At 32.7% G+C, this 18,165-nt stretch overlaps 2 protein-coding genes across 5 annotated transcripts in view; one reads left to right on the top strand and one right to left on the bottom strand.

Annotated features, from left to right (window-relative positions):
* LOC109540239 (transcription factor gaf1) overlaps window positions 1–18,165 on the top strand; it is a 35,836-nt gene that overhangs the window by 10,173 nt on the left and 7,498 nt on the right. For 2 of the 3 annotated variants that reach the window (XM_019908528.2, XM_019908527.2), the window contains exons 2-6: window positions 2,716–2,868; window positions 16,552–17,346; window positions 17,406–17,556; window positions 17,614–17,819; window positions 17,881–18,009. In XM_019908528.2, the coding sequence (XP_019764087.1) occupies window positions 2,716–2,868; window positions 16,552–17,346; window positions 17,406–17,556; window positions 17,614–17,819; window positions 17,881–18,009 (1,434 nt within the window). Of the gene's footprint in view, window positions 1–2,715; window positions 2,873–16,551; window positions 17,347–17,405; window positions 17,557–17,613; window positions 17,820–17,880; window positions 18,010–18,165 lie in introns of those variants that run through there. The other variant, XM_019908529.2, reaches the window with a different exon arrangement.
* On the bottom strand, window positions 3,976–12,607 carry LOC109540241 (leucine-rich repeat and immunoglobulin-like domain-containing nogo receptor-interacting protein 3). 2 transcript variants are annotated; one of them, XM_019908531.2, is made up of 8 exons: window positions 12,221–12,607; window positions 9,165–9,346; window positions 8,950–9,104; window positions 8,668–8,891; window positions 8,409–8,607; window positions 6,726–6,895; window positions 6,413–6,661; window positions 3,976–4,430 (listed from the first exon to the last, which is right to left on the bottom strand). In XM_019908531.2, exons 1-8 carry the CDS (start codon window positions 12,242–12,244, stop codon window positions 4,221–4,223), a joined length of 1,413 nt encoding a protein of 470 aa, XP_019764090.1. In that variant the 5' UTR covers window positions 12,245–12,607; the 3' UTR covers window positions 3,976–4,220. The 2 variants fall into 2 exon arrangements, with proteins under 2 accessions (XP_019764090.1, XP_019764091.1); XM_019908532.2 differs by having other exon boundaries at window positions 6,425–6,661; window positions 12,221–12,600.

Here is an 18,165-nt window from a genome sequence, read left to right as displayed (position 1 = left end):
AAAAACCATTTCCTGTGAAGTAGAATAATCTACACAAACACTAGAATAGAATGCGAGCACAAGAACAATATGAGTACATGGTAAATAAACCAGATGTGTTATGTGATTATTAAAATTTTACGTTCTGGAAAAATTCACCATATATTAGTGAGTAGAGTTGATTATTTCGTTGTTTTTTTGCAACACCAACGAACCGACAGTCTAAGTCTTTCAATCGTCCATAGTTGCTCTGCTGCATATTAATAAGGCGGCTCCCATTTTTGTATTACTCTTGTAGGTATAATCAATCGTTTTACATGAAAATTATGTGAGTCATTGTGTTGTCAACAGGTTGGGTCATATATCACTGATCATTCAGATTGATTCATATCTTGCCATGTGAACATGACGTTCAAATTAGGTATTACTTCGAAAGCGACCAAACCTCTTTCTCACATGCACAACAAGGAAAAATAATAGTTATTATAAATAATAACAAAAATACGCGATATGTAAATTTTATTTGAGTTATACCCGCAGATGTTTATATACCAGACTCATTCCAACATAATATTAAAACGAAATGGCTTTAATAACTGGGAATTCCGTTATGCTTTTATAATAGTTTGCGTCACAGGGTCAACATATTACCACTGCCTACCAAATGACCTCACCAAGACATAAGCAAGAAACACTCCGAAATTAAATGCTGAAGAATGGTTCAGTGCATAGTCATTCTAGTATTTGATTCTTAGCATACAGGCATAGTTCCTGTAATTCAAAACATTTGAGCACCTGACGCTAATAGATACTTAAACTTTCCAACTTCCCCTTATAGTAGATAACGATATAAACCGTCTTGTTCCCACGCACCAGATTCCGCAAACTTGCAATGACTTATGTTCGGTTATGCAAGCAAGCTCTCAAATTAAACGTGGTCTATTAGTGTAATGATATTACAATTGCTTTTTACCTACCTATTGCCCATGCCTTTCCTCATGTGTTTGACTTGGGAATATTTTATTTGAATATAATGTGCCTGTGAATCCGGCACCAGATGTTACCTGTTTGCCAAATCGTTGAACGATTGATGATTTTTTTCTTCAAATAGAATGAGCTGTAATGATGACGAACTTGGTATAAAAAAGAATGTCGATAACCATTTGTAAATTCTAATAGATGATCTCAAGTGCGACGTTGGCTTTAGATTGTCAAATAATACTCAACTGTTTCAACGTTGATTTAAATGTCCATTTAAAATTGCAAATGAACAAGTTATCACTTATGTTCCATATACGTGAAAAGTGAAACATATGCACATACAGATTCAGAATATCTTAAAAAAGTGAAAATAGTCGACAATTTTTTGCTTTCCTGCAAATACCAGATTGCTATCAAGGACCATATTTTGGTCATCCAAGTACGAGCATGCATCTGCATGCTGTTGCAACAAGTTGCAACTGAAATTTTATTTAGACACTTACATGAGAAAGCCAAATGTTTCTTTAATGTGATAAAAAACAACAAGGTTCAAAAGCATTATTAAACCATAAAGGGATAAATCAGCCTCTGTATTTTACTAGGCAATATACCTTTGAGTGGATTTTTTTTGAGGAAACAGAAATTCATATTGGCTTGTCTAAGGCAAATTTCCATAAAATGCACTAAATTTATGGAATAACTTTATTTGAGAATCCCCCTGGGGCTTATTTTTACGATCGGCAGTGGCTCAAACTGTCTATGACAAAGAAAATATAAACAACAAAATTAACTTTTTAAGCGAAAATGTATTTTTATTGAAATTCCCATAAAATCCTAAAAACAAGCGTTTCTATGTAATATACTCTATATTTAACTTTTTGTGAAGCCCAAACGTTAAAATGAAAAATTCCAATGTTTGAAAAAAAGGCAATAAAGATTAAATTTAATATTCAAATTGCCATTCATCTTTTTGTTGAAATTGTCCAAACTTATTACTCATTGATTTATTCAGGTTTTCAAATATTTGGTATTTACCTTGTTTTCTAATGATCTGAAATGTCCACAGAGAAAAAAGCAGTCAAAGAGTGTAAGGTCGGGTAATTTTGGAAATCACTTTCTAGTTTCCTCCGTTCTTCAATTCAAATCCTAAGAAACATCCCAAAAAAATGTTCTCACATTCTTTTTCAAGCAATAGTGAATATGTATATATAGTGCATAACTACCCTTTTTACATTTACATGCTTAGCATGTTAGGAAAAATTAAATTAAAATACAAATAAATAATTTCCAATTAAAAAGGTAAACTTTTATATTAGGTTAATGTTTAGGTATCTATTTAACAACATTTATTCCATTGATTTGTCACTCACTGTACCTGCTTTAAGTTGATTTAAAGCTGTTAAGATAACATCAATTTAAAACACATAGGAAACACATAACGTTTTGTAATTGCGCAATGCTTGCCCCCATTTATCCAAATCTGTATCCTCTTTCTGCGTAATCTGCGACACACTGCATATGGTTCAAATTTCAGATTGAAATTAAGAAACGTAAATAGGAATGATCTTCTTAATTTCGTGTTGAAGGAATGCATATCATTGCATAAGAAGCAAGTACTTTCAATTATATTATGTCAGTCAGCAGAAAGTAATAGTTAATAGTTTTTCCTTGATTGATTACAAATAATATCTGTAGAAGATGTAAGGAATAATAGTTTTCTTGTCAATATCGCATCAGTATTTTTTGTTGTTTTAGGTGGAAGAAGATGATCGGCTACCAAACGTTATATGCGTACGTTGTTCGGACCATCTCGACTTGTTGTTCAAGTTCAAAGAAATAGCTACCAAAACTGAAGAAGTATTAAATAATTTTATATCGTATGCTGAGAAGCTTAGAGGCAGCGAAGAGGTAGGTACTAAACTTACAATTATTTTTTTGTACTTTTCTTCGTTCATTTTACATGTTGGTTTTTTCGCTTGAAGAACTTGTTTGCAAAGAAAATAGGCTTGAAATTAGAAAAAAATTAAAAACATTACTTGCAGGGTTTAGAAAAACATCTGTGAGAAATGACTGTTCAATTTCATAAATAATTTAACAGATGAAATGCCAAGTCTTTTTGATTTCTTCCGGTAATACGGAAATAGGCATTAAGTAGTTGTTGTAATTTTTAGATATTTTACTTTGATCCAATCAAGTTTGACTAACCAAATACGGTTTTGTTCTGTGAAAAGTTCCTGTTCAGAAATCGAAATTGCAATCAATAACTACTGAAAAATAATGTTTAAAATAGGAAACAGTCAGGTCTAAGAAAATTTATACAAATTTTCATTTTTGGACTATTTTATAGAGTAACAGTACAGCATGCCGGTGTTAGAAATGTCTAAAAAAGCTATTTATCCCAGCTGAAAGTTAAAAATACCAAAAAGTGTTTTTCAAACCCGGTTAGATGGTTAAAAAAATTAAATGAAGTTAATAGAACTTGATTTAATTATTACTAGCTTTTTGAAGAAGTGGACATTGTTCTACAAACAACACAAATGTTTTCAACTCGTGACCAAATAGGAACTCAACATAACTGAATTAACACCTTTCTAACGTTTTAAATTTTTTCTTGTCAACTTCTATATACATATTTCAAAGTTGTTGTATTTGGATCAATTATTTCCTATTGGAAAATATATTTCCTATTGTATATGCGGAACGCTGCATGAGAATCGAACAAAGCTGTAAGGACATTCTTTAATATTATAAAACTATTCTAAATGGTTTGACTCCTCTTTAGTTTTAAGCAAAAACCATTTGATTATATTATATTTCCGAATTGGTGATTTTCCGGCTGACTTCCCGGAAACTTCATCTGCCAGCTAACGAATTTGTTCCAGTTAAAGGCTCCATCCTGTATATTTAAAACAGAGACCACCGCAGATGCTTTTAGCATTTTTTACTTTGCAAAGATCGCCTTTCCAAATATTTGATTCAAGAAATTCATTTGGTACTATGTATTTGAAACGTCAATGTGTTTTACTCATTTATTTGGATGCAGATTTTTATGCCATGAATAATTATAAACTAAAAAATCATCTTAAGTGAATCCAGACAAAACATAAAATACACAAAAAGTCTATCTAATTTAATACTCATTTGGTGTGAAAACTTAGTCAACAAATCACATTAAATCGTCATCACATCACATTAAATCATCTAAATCTAGTTCAAAATTCACAGTTAAACGAACAATAAATGTTTGGTGTACTTAATTCTCAATTGATATTCTGTGTCCTTAAGGGATTGTACATCACCTGTGTAGGGAACGGATAGTTTTGATTAATTCTGAATCGATAGCACCGTAACAATGCAATTGCTAGAGCGACAAATGCAATAAGGGTTGCAATCACCAGCAGAATAATGAAAACTAACTTGATGGTGTGAAAGTGGCTGTCCATAAGGTGAGACGCTCTATATGTATATTGCTGAAAATAAATAAAATTATTACAAAAAAAATGTATTTGAATGCATAGGGAAGTATAACTAAATATGGAGGCGTTTATTCAGTTTTACAAATATTTAAGTAAAGGGGGATACTTTTTCTTGGCCACCACGACCACGAGTACGTGCTTTCGTCAGTATTGTTAAAGGTGCTAAATAAGAACTGAAAATTGTAGATTTATATAGAATATCAAAAAACACCACACAAGCAAACACAGCACTAAACTTACTTATGTGCATTTGAGCAAAATCCTGCAAGAGGGATCTATGTAGACTATTTTACACATTTTCTAATACTGCTCTATTGAATTTAACAGAAAATTGTCTGTTAAAGTTGCACCGAATAATTGAAACATAGAAAGTGGATAAATTGAACAGTGCTCTTTTTTCAACGTTCATGTAGTAATTCTTTTTAAAACAGCAAACATTTTCTTTTTTACTTTTAAAATCAGCTTTTCATACCTTATTTTATCGTGTCCACATTGAAAAATCCCCAAGGAAAAAGTTATTTGTGGTACGTGTCCTTTTTCTCCCACTTTGCTTTTTTGAAGATTACATTTACATATTTTTTATACAGTAACAGAGATAAAAATAAGAGAAGTTTTCTTGTTCTTAATTAGCCGTTCACTTTTGCCTTAATTACAACACAAAGTAAAATATGAAGTAAAAAAAATGTTTGTATCACTTTTTCTTCAAAAATTAAATTAAAAGTGTATTAAAAATGAAAATATTACAGTTCTAAACAGCAAAATTCTTGCATTTTTTCCTAGTCACAGTCTTTATTTTTTTCAGTCTTTAGTCTTTATTTACTCGAATAATTGAATTGTTTCACAAAGATGATTCAGTTCAAATCTGGTTTTTTATTTAAAAAAATGCGACTTTCTGTGTTTGTTTGTTTTAATCGAACATCCTGAATTTTAGGGCATTTTGAAATCACACATGCTCACACACTCAAAACTATGTTTTCCATAGGATATTTGGATTTAGTTGAAATTATGAGTAAACGTAGATTTTGAGACTGCTCACATAAATATTGCTGAAAGCTAAGAACATTTGTTAGCTTTCTTTTATTACGGAAATATGTTTGAGTTGCACAATCTCTGCAATTGTGAGCAAAGTTTTCAGTATTTTTTAAAATAAAATAATCAATAAATCCAATCAGCAATTTAAAGCTGTAAATAAGAATGCACCATATGGCAAACTTACCATTACAGTTAATAAGCGATGATAAACACAGTAAAAATGGTCCGATGTAAAGTAATTTTACAGTATGATTTTGAGGATAATAAAATGTATACTGAAAAATAATGCAATCATTTTTCTTTTTTTCTATGCTGACATAAGCGCGTTAGACGAAGAACACTGATATCTATCATAATTGATTTAAAATGCGCAGCACATTGTGGAAGTACATATGCGAATCGTTGAAGAAACCTTCTTCATGTTGTCTTGACTTTCGCTCTTCTCACTAAACAATCATAACTTTACATCTGAATAACATTGTTTTGATCGGTTCGTTCACTCTTGCCACATTCATCCAGGTTTTATTTTTTCGTATTAATTTCATCTCTAGCGGGTGTGTCACTTTAATTTTCTTTTTTCGTCGACAAGTAATAATGATAATAATCTACTTCAACCTCTTTTCATGCATATTTTGGAACGGATCCAAACGACTAATGGAATAGCATTTCTCTTTGTCGATGCACTCGAAATCTTCGTTTCGAAGTACTACAAATTTGTAACGTATATAAATATAATCAGCAATTTGCCTCTAGAGTGTGACCAATAATTTGTCCTTCTGTTATGATATTCTTTTCATCTCGAAATAAGCAAGTAGGTAATCTATTTTCAAATTCATGCAGATGAAGAAACATTGAAAAAATGTGATGGAATCATTAAAATTACCTCATGATTACCTAGATTTTTTTTGATTTCTGGTAAATTTTATACACATCCATATTGTTACCTGAAAACTTACATCAAAGCTACAAGCTTCCTCAGTCAAATTGTAGATCATCATACTGACATCTGTGATAGGATTTATGCAAAAAGGACCATCCTTATCCATTTTTATCTCCGAGGACAAGGCTTGAGATATTTCGTACAAATCGCAGTCGCAAAACAAACTATTATCTTTGAGAGTGAAGAGCCTGAGTGCGGACCAATTAGTAAGATTGTAGTGAAGGTCTTGTAAGGAATTTGAGTGAAGATACAACTAAAATTGAAGCACATAAATCGTTAGGCTCTGGTGTCTTAAGCAAATTACGATAGATGCTTACCTCCTCTAGAACCTGTCCCTTTCCAAACGCATCTCTGTCTATTGTGGTCAAGCTTGGATTATCGGACAGATATAAAATAGATAAGTTCTGAAGATGTGCAAAGGAATTCGCGTTTACGTACTGCAATCTTGGCAAATTTGTGAGGGAAAGCACTTTAATACCTTTGACACCTGGAAAATAGTTGAAAATTTGTTCAAAAATTTGAAAATAGTTCTGTATTGTGGAGAGTTTTTTGCGTTTCTAATGTGTTTTTTAGTAACAGTAAAATGCCATCGCCAATAAGTATTCAATAATTTAGATAATAAGTACTTTTGTTAGTGTTTCAATTAATGTTTTTATATGAAAATCACATTTTCTAGTGACTAAGTTTATCTGATCGATTTATTCTTAGTTATGATTCTTGATACAACTTAACAATTCCTTTGATAATTTCATCGTTATTTTACTGAAATTGCTTGGCCGCTTGCGTTCAACACTCCGATGCAGAAAAATCTGTGAGTTGAGGTTGAACGCGAATAAATAAAATGAAAATAAAAATCGTTCAACATTGTTTTAAATTGACTAAAACTGTGCAAAGAAAGTAGCGCAACAAAGAAAACCAACTAAATCTAGCTAAAAGAAACGTAACTTTTTTGCGAAATATACATCGTTTCCATAGGTAAAAATTCATCTTTTCCAGAACTAACACAGATTAACTTAAATTGAAAAAAAAAACGTAATAATCGAACTATCAACAATTAACACATTTAATTAAATATTGTAAAACGTATAGTTATTAGTCATTTTTACAAATAATTTGAGGCTGAAAAAACGTATAACGTAAATTGATTTCTGAAAATGTTAAAGAATTGTATAATAAAACAGTAGGAAAACTGTAATTTTTAAAGCCAATTCAATTATTTGTAAATAAATCGACTTTGAGAAGAAAAAGAAAATGAGAAAAGTGGTTATATAATAATTGTGTGTTTTTTTTTTATAAAACGCTTTACTAAATATTACTGCATTTCGAACTCTTGCCGTCGTCATTGACCCTGTATACTACTCTACTTAAATATATCTTCAGAGCCTTGAAATACAACTTTTGCTGCTGTCAAAAAATAGTCGATATATTGGTGCTTGCATGTGTTTTGTATTATTTCCTTTTCTTCTATTTTAAACTGTGTTTTTCCATTATTCTGTATATTTCTTTTTTAGAACAAAAATGCATGTAAACTTTATAAAAAGGAAATGCATAGGTATCTCAAATATTACTGGTCTTTCCCAACATTCAAGTAAAAAATGGATACTATTTTGAAGAAGATGACAGTGAATTGGGTCCATTAATTCTTAAATAATTTGATATACAGCATGTTCTTTAAAAACATTGCATTTCTAAGCTTTTTTAAAAAACATTCCCGGTGCAAAAATGATAGCAAGAACATGAAGAATTGAAGAACATTCACAAGAACAAGAACATGAAAAAATAGCTTTGTGGCTACAACTTTCATCTTTCACTTGATCTAAAAATCGGTATTTAATAAAAATACATATGTCCTTAAAATGCAATTTAGATATCCTACATTTTCCACACGTTGTAAGTTGTACTTCAGTGTGTCTTGTGACCCAAATTCAAAACTCTTTTTTAAACCAATTGAACTATTTTCTTTCACTCATTCAGATAAGCGACCATAACTATATATTTACCCAAAAATGACTCATCAGTGATTTCAAAAATGAGATTATGATCCAAATAGACCGCTTCCAATGAATTGCTCAGAAGGCTCAGTGTATCAGGAACAAAATCCAATAGGTTCATAGTCAAATTTAGAATTCTCAGTTTTTGCAAGTTTCTGACCGCATCTTCAACTAAGTCAGTAAGGTCATTATCGGCGATATTCAGTACCTGAAATTGTTGTTTGTTATTCAGCATATATGAATTATTTCAAGTGCAACTGTAAATCACTTGTAAATTGGTCAGGCCTGACAATGCCATTTGAGTCGGTGGGTCCAGAACTCTTAGATTATTTCCCGCTAAGTTCAATTGCTTCAGCGTGGTTAGATGTTCGAAAATATTATGTGGTAAACTGTGGATTTCATTGTGCGACAAGTCCAAATCTTCTAGCATAAGTGGCTCATAAACCGTATTGTTGTATGTGCCTTTGAATATTTCCGGAGAAATTTCTTCAGCTGCAAAATGTACATGTAGTTGACAAATATGGATTGGTGTTTTGCTAGTAATACTCACTGGTTAGTAAATTATAGCTCAAATCCAAATAAGTAAGGTATTTCACTGTTTTGAAAGCTCCATTGTCCACACTTTTGATTCCACAGTGGGACAATATCACTTTTGTTACCAAATCACTATCCGGCAGGATTTCCACATTTGAAATATTATTATAGCTACAAATCAGAAAAACAAAATTATTTTCGTTAATATTAGATTGAAAAAAATTGTCCTACCTAAATGTAGCTATTAACGCAACGTTATGTTCCGGCCAATTAGCTATCATATGATGAAAGTCTTGTTTCTGGCAATCCAGAACAAATTGTGGTCCATTAATGCATTTGCATTTTTCACAGAGGTTCGTCGAATTTTCGAAGGTCTCTTCAGCATTACTTGCTAAGCTGAGACAGAGAATTCCCTGAAAGAAAATTGTGATAAAATATGTAATAATGGCTAAGGTGAACTAAAACTTCAATAGTCGTATGAGCATTGCACGTTAGAAATGTTGGTTGGCTGCTCATTGCTTGTATACAATATTGAGATTCTAGTAGGAATTTATCAATAAATGAGATTGATTGGGTTATATAATTTCAGTCAGTTGGTCAATCCAACTTTGCTAAACTTAACAGAAAATGAATCGGACTCCCAGCAGCTCTATTATTCGGATATTTTGAAATGTTTGCCCTCGTTTTGACACTTTTTTACATATAAAATATGTAAGTATGCGTTATGTATGTCGTGTCCGATTATATTCAAAAAATCAGTGAACAAAAGGACGTATGAAAAACGTGCAATTGATACGGTTTATAAGCGCCTATATCTATTTTTTTAACTTTTTGGTTAAAAATGAAGCGTTCGAATAACAACTGAAAAGTTTAATATTCCAAAATCAAAAGCATTTCATATTAAAAATAATAAGGAAGGAAAAAGGAACCTTTTATCAAAAACTGCTAAAGGAGTAGAAAGGTAGCATGTGGTTCAATAATTAAGAGCTATAAACATTTCCTCATGTGTTCATAATTTATCAGTAACAAAAAAAATTGAGGAAAGCCGAAAGTCTGAAAGTAGAGGAGGCGTTTTATTTGTTTTTACAAATAAAAGCCAAATGGTTTGATGAAAAGTTCTGGATGGCTCGACAGGTTTAAAAAGCGCCATGCTATTTGCTTTTTAACAGTATCGGGATTACCGTCAAGTAGAATCATTTCAAGAACGAGAAGAAGAAGAGCATTTACAATGCAAATGAATCCGAAATTGAAGAAAAAACTCCTGATGAAATCAACCTTGGAGCAGGTGGAGAAAATTTCAAATAAACCGTTAACTCGTATGCCCGGTACAGAAATTACCGTTAGAAGTTATTGGAAATGGGCATGTGGTTAAAACTCCAGCGGTTAAAAAATGCTATCCTTCCATTTCTGGTGTATATAAAGCAAACACTAAAGAAAATATGACAAGACTGTTTTTTTAATGATTTTAAAAAGTTTTTGCACCTGAAATGAAAACATTTTTAAATGGTATAAAGTTTCATCACAAAGATATATCCATCCTCATTCCCATCCTCTTCCCATCCTCATGATCCCAAAAATTTACTTCGAGTCGTCTAACTTTAAAGTTCTGTTTTGCCACAAAATTGTACGGACATTTTTCAACCCATGTAGAAAGAATGCAATGAGTCTTGAAACTAATAGTTTAGATTTGGCTCGGAAGTATGTCTATTTTACAAAAACCTAACCAGAGAAGTTGGACTGGACTCAGGCTGAAGAAGACAGCAGATCCAAAGCAACTCAGTGGATGAAGAGCATTTGCGAACAAAAATATTCACGTATCAGCACTGAAAAATCGCCCACAAAATTAAGGCTTGAAACCCATTATAGATTCCGCGAGAAATTTAAAATCCTGAAAGTCTATTGACAAAGGAAGAAATATTAGATTGGGGGATAAAATATTTTTCCTGATTTAACAGACGCGGAAATGGAAAATGCAGTAGTGCATGAAAAATGAAAATTCAAATGAAAATCCAAATTGTGATCTTAGTAATGAAGACGAAGAAATGCTGGGCATAAAGAAAAATTAACGCTTACCTATGCCATAAAATAATTTTTGATATTCATACAATGGGCAGAACAAAACAACTCAAACAGCGCCGGCATTCAGCTGGTGAAAACGCCAAAAGACTAAAATAGGAATTGTTGTTGTTTTATTAAGTATTACATAATAAATAATGCGTTTAATTTCTGATATAAGCCGGACAAATGCATCAGAATATTTTTGACCCTCTGATTCGGATGCGGCCCGATCACAATCTGCCCGGATTAACGAATTTCAACGGTACAATCGCACGTCCACATTTTCAGTCTAATTAATTTAGTTTGAAAGTGAATATATTTTTTAAATAATTTAAAAAAGAATCGTATTAGTTATCCAATTATTTGAAGCAGGGTAATGAGTTTGAGACACTTTTTGTCACGCCGGAATGCGTTTTTTGGCATCAAGTAATATAAAAACTTTGTTTCGGAAATCCTTTTCCTTCCTATTCGAAATTTAGAACAGCAATTATGTAAATTAGTTCCGTCAAAACTTATTTTTGCTTTGAATTTGAGACATTTTCCGATGAATAAACCACCCAACATTTTCCAACATGAAAATTTGCACATTTTTCAATGGCTTGTATCGAATAAAATTGACTTTTTCATTTAAACATGTTTTAAATATAAAAACAGCAAAGCCTGATAGAATTAACTACTACCTTGTTTGTTGTAATTCAGTTTTCGTATAGGCTGTTACAAAAGTAAAATTGTGCCACCTTGTATATAGTGTAGTAAATATAAAATTAAATAAAACATTGTACATGCTAAAATTCACTTGAAATTAAATGACTCATCATTTGGCAAGCGGGAATAATCGAAGGGAATTTTTGAATGCTGCTGAGTAACTGGAATGATTGTCACACATTCAAAATAACCAGGATGATTGTTTATTTGAATACCTTTGAACACTTTGATTTAGGGCTAAATCCGAATTAGCCCTTGGGGTTGAAAAAACTATAATAGCAGATAACTCCATTTTGTGATAAGTTCCCGCAGAAACATTTTGGATACCTCTAAAACCGTGTTTGCCCAACTTCAATCCACATTTTCCCCGCTAATCCTCCGGATGTTTGAATGATTACATATTATTTATGTTTATCAGGCAGGTGAACTCCATTTAAATAACATTCAAGCCTGTGACTGATTGAGTAAATAATAAGTTCAACAGCACTGGTTTATATGCTACCCGGTTTTAGGCAATAACTTACCACTACTAAGGTGAATAAATCCATTGTTTGTTGCGAAAAAACACTAGCTCATAAATGAGAAACACTTATTTCACTGCATTAGATTTCCCGGACTTACACAGACGTTGTAATGAAAAAGATACACCTAATAGCTTATCAGTCTTATCAAAAGATTTAGTCATTTTTATCGTGCTGATAATTCACTAATGATATTTGCCTTATTTAATTGCTGTGTATTTCTAGTACGAAATGAGCCACATTGGAATTCTGAGTATTCATTTTTTTCTGGGCACAACATGACCATGGCATGTATTGTCAACTTTCAATTATTCAGTTACAGATTTATTCAGGTGTAGTTTTCACAAACTGAAGGACCCTAGTAGCCGAACAACATTTCACGAGAAAATTCACTCACAACTGAGTCTTTGCTATATCTCGAAATACTTTAACAATTGTTCTATGAGTCAGTACAGCCACATTACTTGTATCAAATGGTATTATTTAGTCTACACACATGGTGAAAGAATTTTACGGTCCATTCACAAAGAACATATTTTCAAAATGGTTCACGGCAACACTAAAATTTGTTGTGCTCTGTTTCCTAATGATCCATAGTTGCCATAAATGGCTTTAACGCAGAACAAGGAATTTATTATTGCACGTTCAAATGTAATGTGGGAAATAATCGGGTCCTTGTTCTTGATGGGAATTGAAAACGTTTTGTGACTTAATTAATGAATATAATCAAAGCCATGAAAATTGGAGTCATTATGGATACCCGCCATGCTTCACAACGATCATCATCAATCACGTACTCTGTAGTTTATGTTTCTGCCAATTATCATACTCATGAATATTAATTTATACATATAGACTATCTACTGTATAAAACCACAGATACACATCACTATATCCACATAGTTCAAGGCTCAGCCAGACCAAAAAAGCTCTTTTATTGAATATTATTTGGAAGCTTATATTGGCAAAAGTACTTATAACATTCCTATTATTTTGCTGCAATCGAGTTTTAAGTCAAATACACAGAAATTTCATATTTTAAATAAATTTTTGGTATGCAAATATACGGGGGTAATAAATGAATTGTTTTTAAACCAGTTTTTTAAATATCAGGAAATTTTGCCGATAAAATAAATATATTGAAAATTTTTTATACAAATTTAAATTTAACCCTCTGCGCTGGTGTGCTGCTGAACTCCCAACAAATTATTACAAAGGACTTGCACAAAAATTATTAAGTAGGTAACCTAATTTAAATATATTTTTTCAAAGTAGCCAGTTTAATACCTAATAAGTACTTGACTTTCGAGTTGTAATAAATAATCAAAAACTGAAAGTGAAAATCACGCAAGTAAAGTCGACGAGTAGAACAGCCTAACAATACTTAAGTGCTCTATGCGCCCCTGCAAACACCCGCGCAGCACTCCGTTCTCCCCTTGTCCTGCTAAAACAAACTCGTTATGTAAGCGAAGATTTCGATGCATTTAGTCCAGCGCCAACCGCGCTATTGAGCAGTATGTTAGTGTCGGATGTTTCCCGGTTTCGAATTTTTTTTCGACTTTCTGTAGCACCGCGCGAAGAGTTCATCTTGGAATCATAAAAAACGCCTTCAAAATTTTACCAACTGTCGGCACTGCCACAAGCATAAAGTCAAAAAACGTGTATTTTTTACAATTGGAATCGCCTAATATTGCTTGAATAAATTTAATTTCAATCATTTTGAATTTAAATGTCCATAAACCGATACCAAAACCAGACAAAAGCAAGTTTGTTTAGAAAGACCATTTCAATTCCGTAGGCCGTATTAATGTTGGTCACTAGCTTAGAAGCACCTTGTATACAGTATAAAAGTATTTTCCTAAAATAAATTCCATCAATAATGCTTAAGTTAATACGAAATTGAAACAAAAATATAAAATAAACGCACAAACAAAGAATATACTGTTGGCAGATTCTTGGTAAATTACGAAGTAGACTGCTTTCTGTATAATAATTTTGAAATAATTACAACCATTAAAATAGATCGGATTTAATGATAACCTTCTATACATAACGAGGTATCCACATACTTCTATAATAAACTGTTGAGAAATATTTTACTTACCCACTAATAAAGCCAATATAGCGTCAGATCCTAGAGGTTTACGTTAACTTTAATGCCAAGTAGGTAAAAAACCAAAAAAATGGATTTTACTGGCGTTTTAGAGCCAAAAATCACGATTAACATCTTTATTCAATAAGAAATACCTACATGGAGTTAAAAATAAATGAATCTAAAACTAAAATTTTATAATATTGATATTCGTCATTTTATTGCCACAACCACTAATTAATAGAGATTAATTTGTTTCCCTTACTTAAGTTAACGATTTAATTAAGAAATATTAAATTATAATATTAAAGTATAGAGATTTATTGATATTAAATTGCCCTTTGTTGTTTTAACCGTAGGCAAGAAATAATTTTAAGTTGATTTAACATTAGCAAAACGTGTTTTTTAACACACTTTAATGTATGTAATTTCTTGCTTAAATAGATTGTTTAGAAGTTACTAAAAATTGTTCAGAAAGAAAACGTGTAATTTAATTTAATAATTAGAAGAAATTACACACTTTGATACACGATTTGTTAATTAATTTTATGAGGCGTGTACACACCAGTTGCTACAATTTAAAGATTAATTAGATCAGTTACTGATAGCTATGCAATAATAATAAAATACAACATTTTATTTTAATATGTATATAAAAAAATGTAATATAAACAAACTTTATCCACAATTTTGAAATAGAACTTATTTCTCATTTAAATTTATAATTCAATTCAATCAAAATTAAAAAACTAAATTCTTCATTAAATTACTCTATGATCCGAGTCCATGAGGATATTCTTAGTCTAATATTTTTCTGTATACTGGGTGATTTATTAACAACGGTTATAGTTGTCATGTTTTGATCTTGACTTGAATATGGATAATTTTTCATATACAGAATATTGCATTTTTTTTAAAGAAACTTAACAGTGCGTTTTTTTTTATTAATGTAAAGTAATTGTTAAGAAAAATCATACTTAATTGTAACTGTAGGTGTAGATTTATCAACGGTAAATGGCGGTAAAGTAAGTGGTAAGTAAGTGGAGTTCACTATGAACAAAGCCAAAATTTCAGCATCTATTAGACTCGTCAAAAAATAGTTTTGCAAAATTCCTAACAATTTCTTTCTCGAAATAAAAAGTACTTAGGTTTGTATGGGTATTTAAAACACTAAGATTTCCACATTTTGTTTTTTATTCAACAACGGTTTATACATTTAAAATGCATTAATTTTTTTATTGAAATACTTCTTCTTCGTCGTCTTTTTCCTTATTGTAGGATTGCTTCCTGTTTGTCTTCAACGATTACATCCGTAGTAGAGACGCCGAGCTTCAGCGGTCGTGCCACCGTTTTGGGGGTCTTCCAGGAGGTCTTTTCGAGACCGGGCGTCCCTCTTTCGCGATTTTTGGTAGCCTCGTATTGTCCATCCTGTTGACATGGTTCATCCACTCTCTCTTCTCTCATCTAGAATGTCGCAGTGTGTTCTAATGTTATGGGTTTTAATGGGGTCCCGCAAACTGCAGCCTGTTATGCCTATCAGAGTTCTCATTTCTGCTGTTCTGAGGAGTCGCTTCGTCGAAATACATATAGTGAAAAGCTTTTTTGAATGAGTCGGAGTCAAAAACCGATACATTATTGGATTGGAAACATCAAAACTTGCTCAGTAGCAGCTCCTACAGAATTTTATCTGTATAAATTGTCAATTTTACATAAGAGATATGAACACCTTAAAACAGATTTTAGTTGCAATAATGTAGATTGATTTGGACGCTCCATATAAACGAGGCCCCGATAGGGATAGGAATAGTATGATGATTTTGGAAACCATAAAGCCTACTTTATAACCATGTCAGTGCCGTTAGTCGTTTCACGTCTTCACGCACTTAAATTATTGTTCAAATACATCGTTGCAATAATATATTACATTGTTTTGACTGGTGTAACGGCAAACAACAGAGGCAACAGCAAGTTTATGCATTTAAATTTAGACGCACGAATTTGGGGTAAATTATAGGAAAAGTGCCAGTATTTGAATCTCAATAATTTGGATTGCGACACTTTTTTTCTTTTATAATCGGCATAGTTTTAGCAGGTGCAAAGGCACTTATTTAATAGTTTGTTCGCACGTTCGTCATTTTGCAGAAGCTTTAACGGTCTTCAAGAGAATACTTTAAATTTACTTCACTCTGTATGAATGTACCAAGAAACATTTTTTTACAGTGAACATTGTTTTTTTTTTTAGGAGAACATGCGTCACTCAGAGGAACTACTCGCCAGTATAATGTCGTCGATGCTAAACTCGAAAGACATCAAATCGGAGCAGCAAAGCAGCATTCCCCATTCAGACATTAAACAGGAGCCTTCAGACCACACATTCGCTGCCCCCGATCAACACAAAATCGAAAATTCGATGGAAATCGACGACGAACCACAACCAGCTATTATACAAAGTACTTCAGATGCATCAGTTATACAAAATCCCTCAAAATTTAGTGCACCAAGCGGGTCTACATCAGTATTACATTCAGGACCTTTGTGCTTGCAATTAGACTTAAGCCGCCGGTCACCATGTCCGAGCCCCACTTATATACATAGTGATCGAATGCAAAGTGAATGCAGTCGAGATGTGAGCATGGAATCTTCAGCCCCTTTAGACCTGCAAACGGAACCAGTCGATTTGCAAGTTCAGTTTCAACACGTTGAACCTCTACCGTTGCAAGTTATTGTTTCGGAACGATGTGCAGTGGATGAGGCTAAATTTGGTGGACAGCCTGTGACTGGAGAAGCTGAGGAAGCTGCTCCAATAGAATCCGGAGTGATAAAAGTCAGGCCCACAAGTGTGCTGCAGGATCGGCGCATAATCAGCCAAGAATGTCTATATGATCAGACTCAGCCAGAACCTGCTGACTTATCAACCAGCCGAAAACCAGACAACCCGGTTTATGATGAAGTGACGAAAGACGACTATAATGTAGATACTTTATCGGTTTCCAGTAGCAGCACTGATCCAGACAGATTGGAAGTTGATATGTCTCTGGTGAGATTAAAGAGTAGGAACTCACCTTTGCAGACTCTAACAGAACTTTGGTTTTCTAGGCAATGGAAGACGCGAATTCCAGTTCTACCACAAGTACCTCACCTTCACCTCTCGATAATTTTATGCCCGGTTCCAATAATGAAAGCCACGGTGACTTCACCGGTTACCCTAGCAGTAACGGGTTTTCTGAAAACATGTCCGCATTATCTGGTAAGACTTTTTCAATCTTTTGAAATATCTTCAGCAGCATTTTTATTCCTTACCTAGGACAAGCTACTCAAATTTTAAGAAAACTAATTACGTGCAGAAAATTGGGAATGACTATCACTCCGTCCAATCCCAAAGTGTTGAATTACTCTTTGTTCGAAGGCCATTCTCCCCCCATGCAAGGCAACGCCAGCTTAACAGACAAGGAAAAAACCTCCGCTAGAAGAAAGCAAAGTTATCCAACCAAGGCAAATGTTTCCGAAGAAGTAAAGAGCAGCCTAAAGTAGCTGAAGTTCATGTTGGCTCATGGAGTTTTTATGATTACAGATGGATTCAGTTGATGATAGCGATCGGCCTAGGCAAATGTATGCGGAAGAGGATAATAGCGACCATGTGCCAGATTTTACTGGAAGCGCACCTTGGATTACCATCAGCGGAAAACAGTTCAATGTAAATGTAGGTAGCTGAGACAATAATATAGTAACTCTAGTTCTACTAGTTTTTTGTAGTACTTTTTGAGTTATTTTTTCAAGGCCGGTAGCGAATTTTAGCTTTTTTCAGTTTCTCTAGATATTTGGAAAAAGTATAACTTACAGTAGGCAATTGGGAAAA

Source organism: Dendroctonus ponderosae, unplaced genomic scaffold (genome assembly GCF_020466585.1).
Source record: "Dendroctonus ponderosae isolate FM_Combo_2020 unplaced genomic scaffold, Dpon_F_20191213v2 Dpon_F_20191213_2, whole genome shotgun sequence".
Taxonomy (NCBI): domain Eukaryota; kingdom Metazoa; phylum Arthropoda; class Insecta; order Coleoptera; family Curculionidae; genus Dendroctonus; species Dendroctonus ponderosae.
This window is presented reverse-complemented; position numbering and strand designations above follow the sequence as displayed.

Excerpts from the sequence above, each read along its gene's own strand:
- LOC109540241 (XM_019908531.2), bottom strand. The coding sequence starts at position 12,244 with ATGGATTTATTCACCTTAGTAGTG. Across the intron at positions 9,347-12,220 it reads ATTTATTCACCTTAGTAGTG|GGAATTCTCTGTCTCAGCTT; the intron begins GTAAGTTATTGC and ends ATTTTCTTTCAG. Across the intron at positions 6,662-6,725 it reads AGGGACAGGTTCTAGAGGAG|TTGTATCTTCACTCAAATTC; the intron begins GTAAGCATCTAT and ends CTTCAATTTTAG.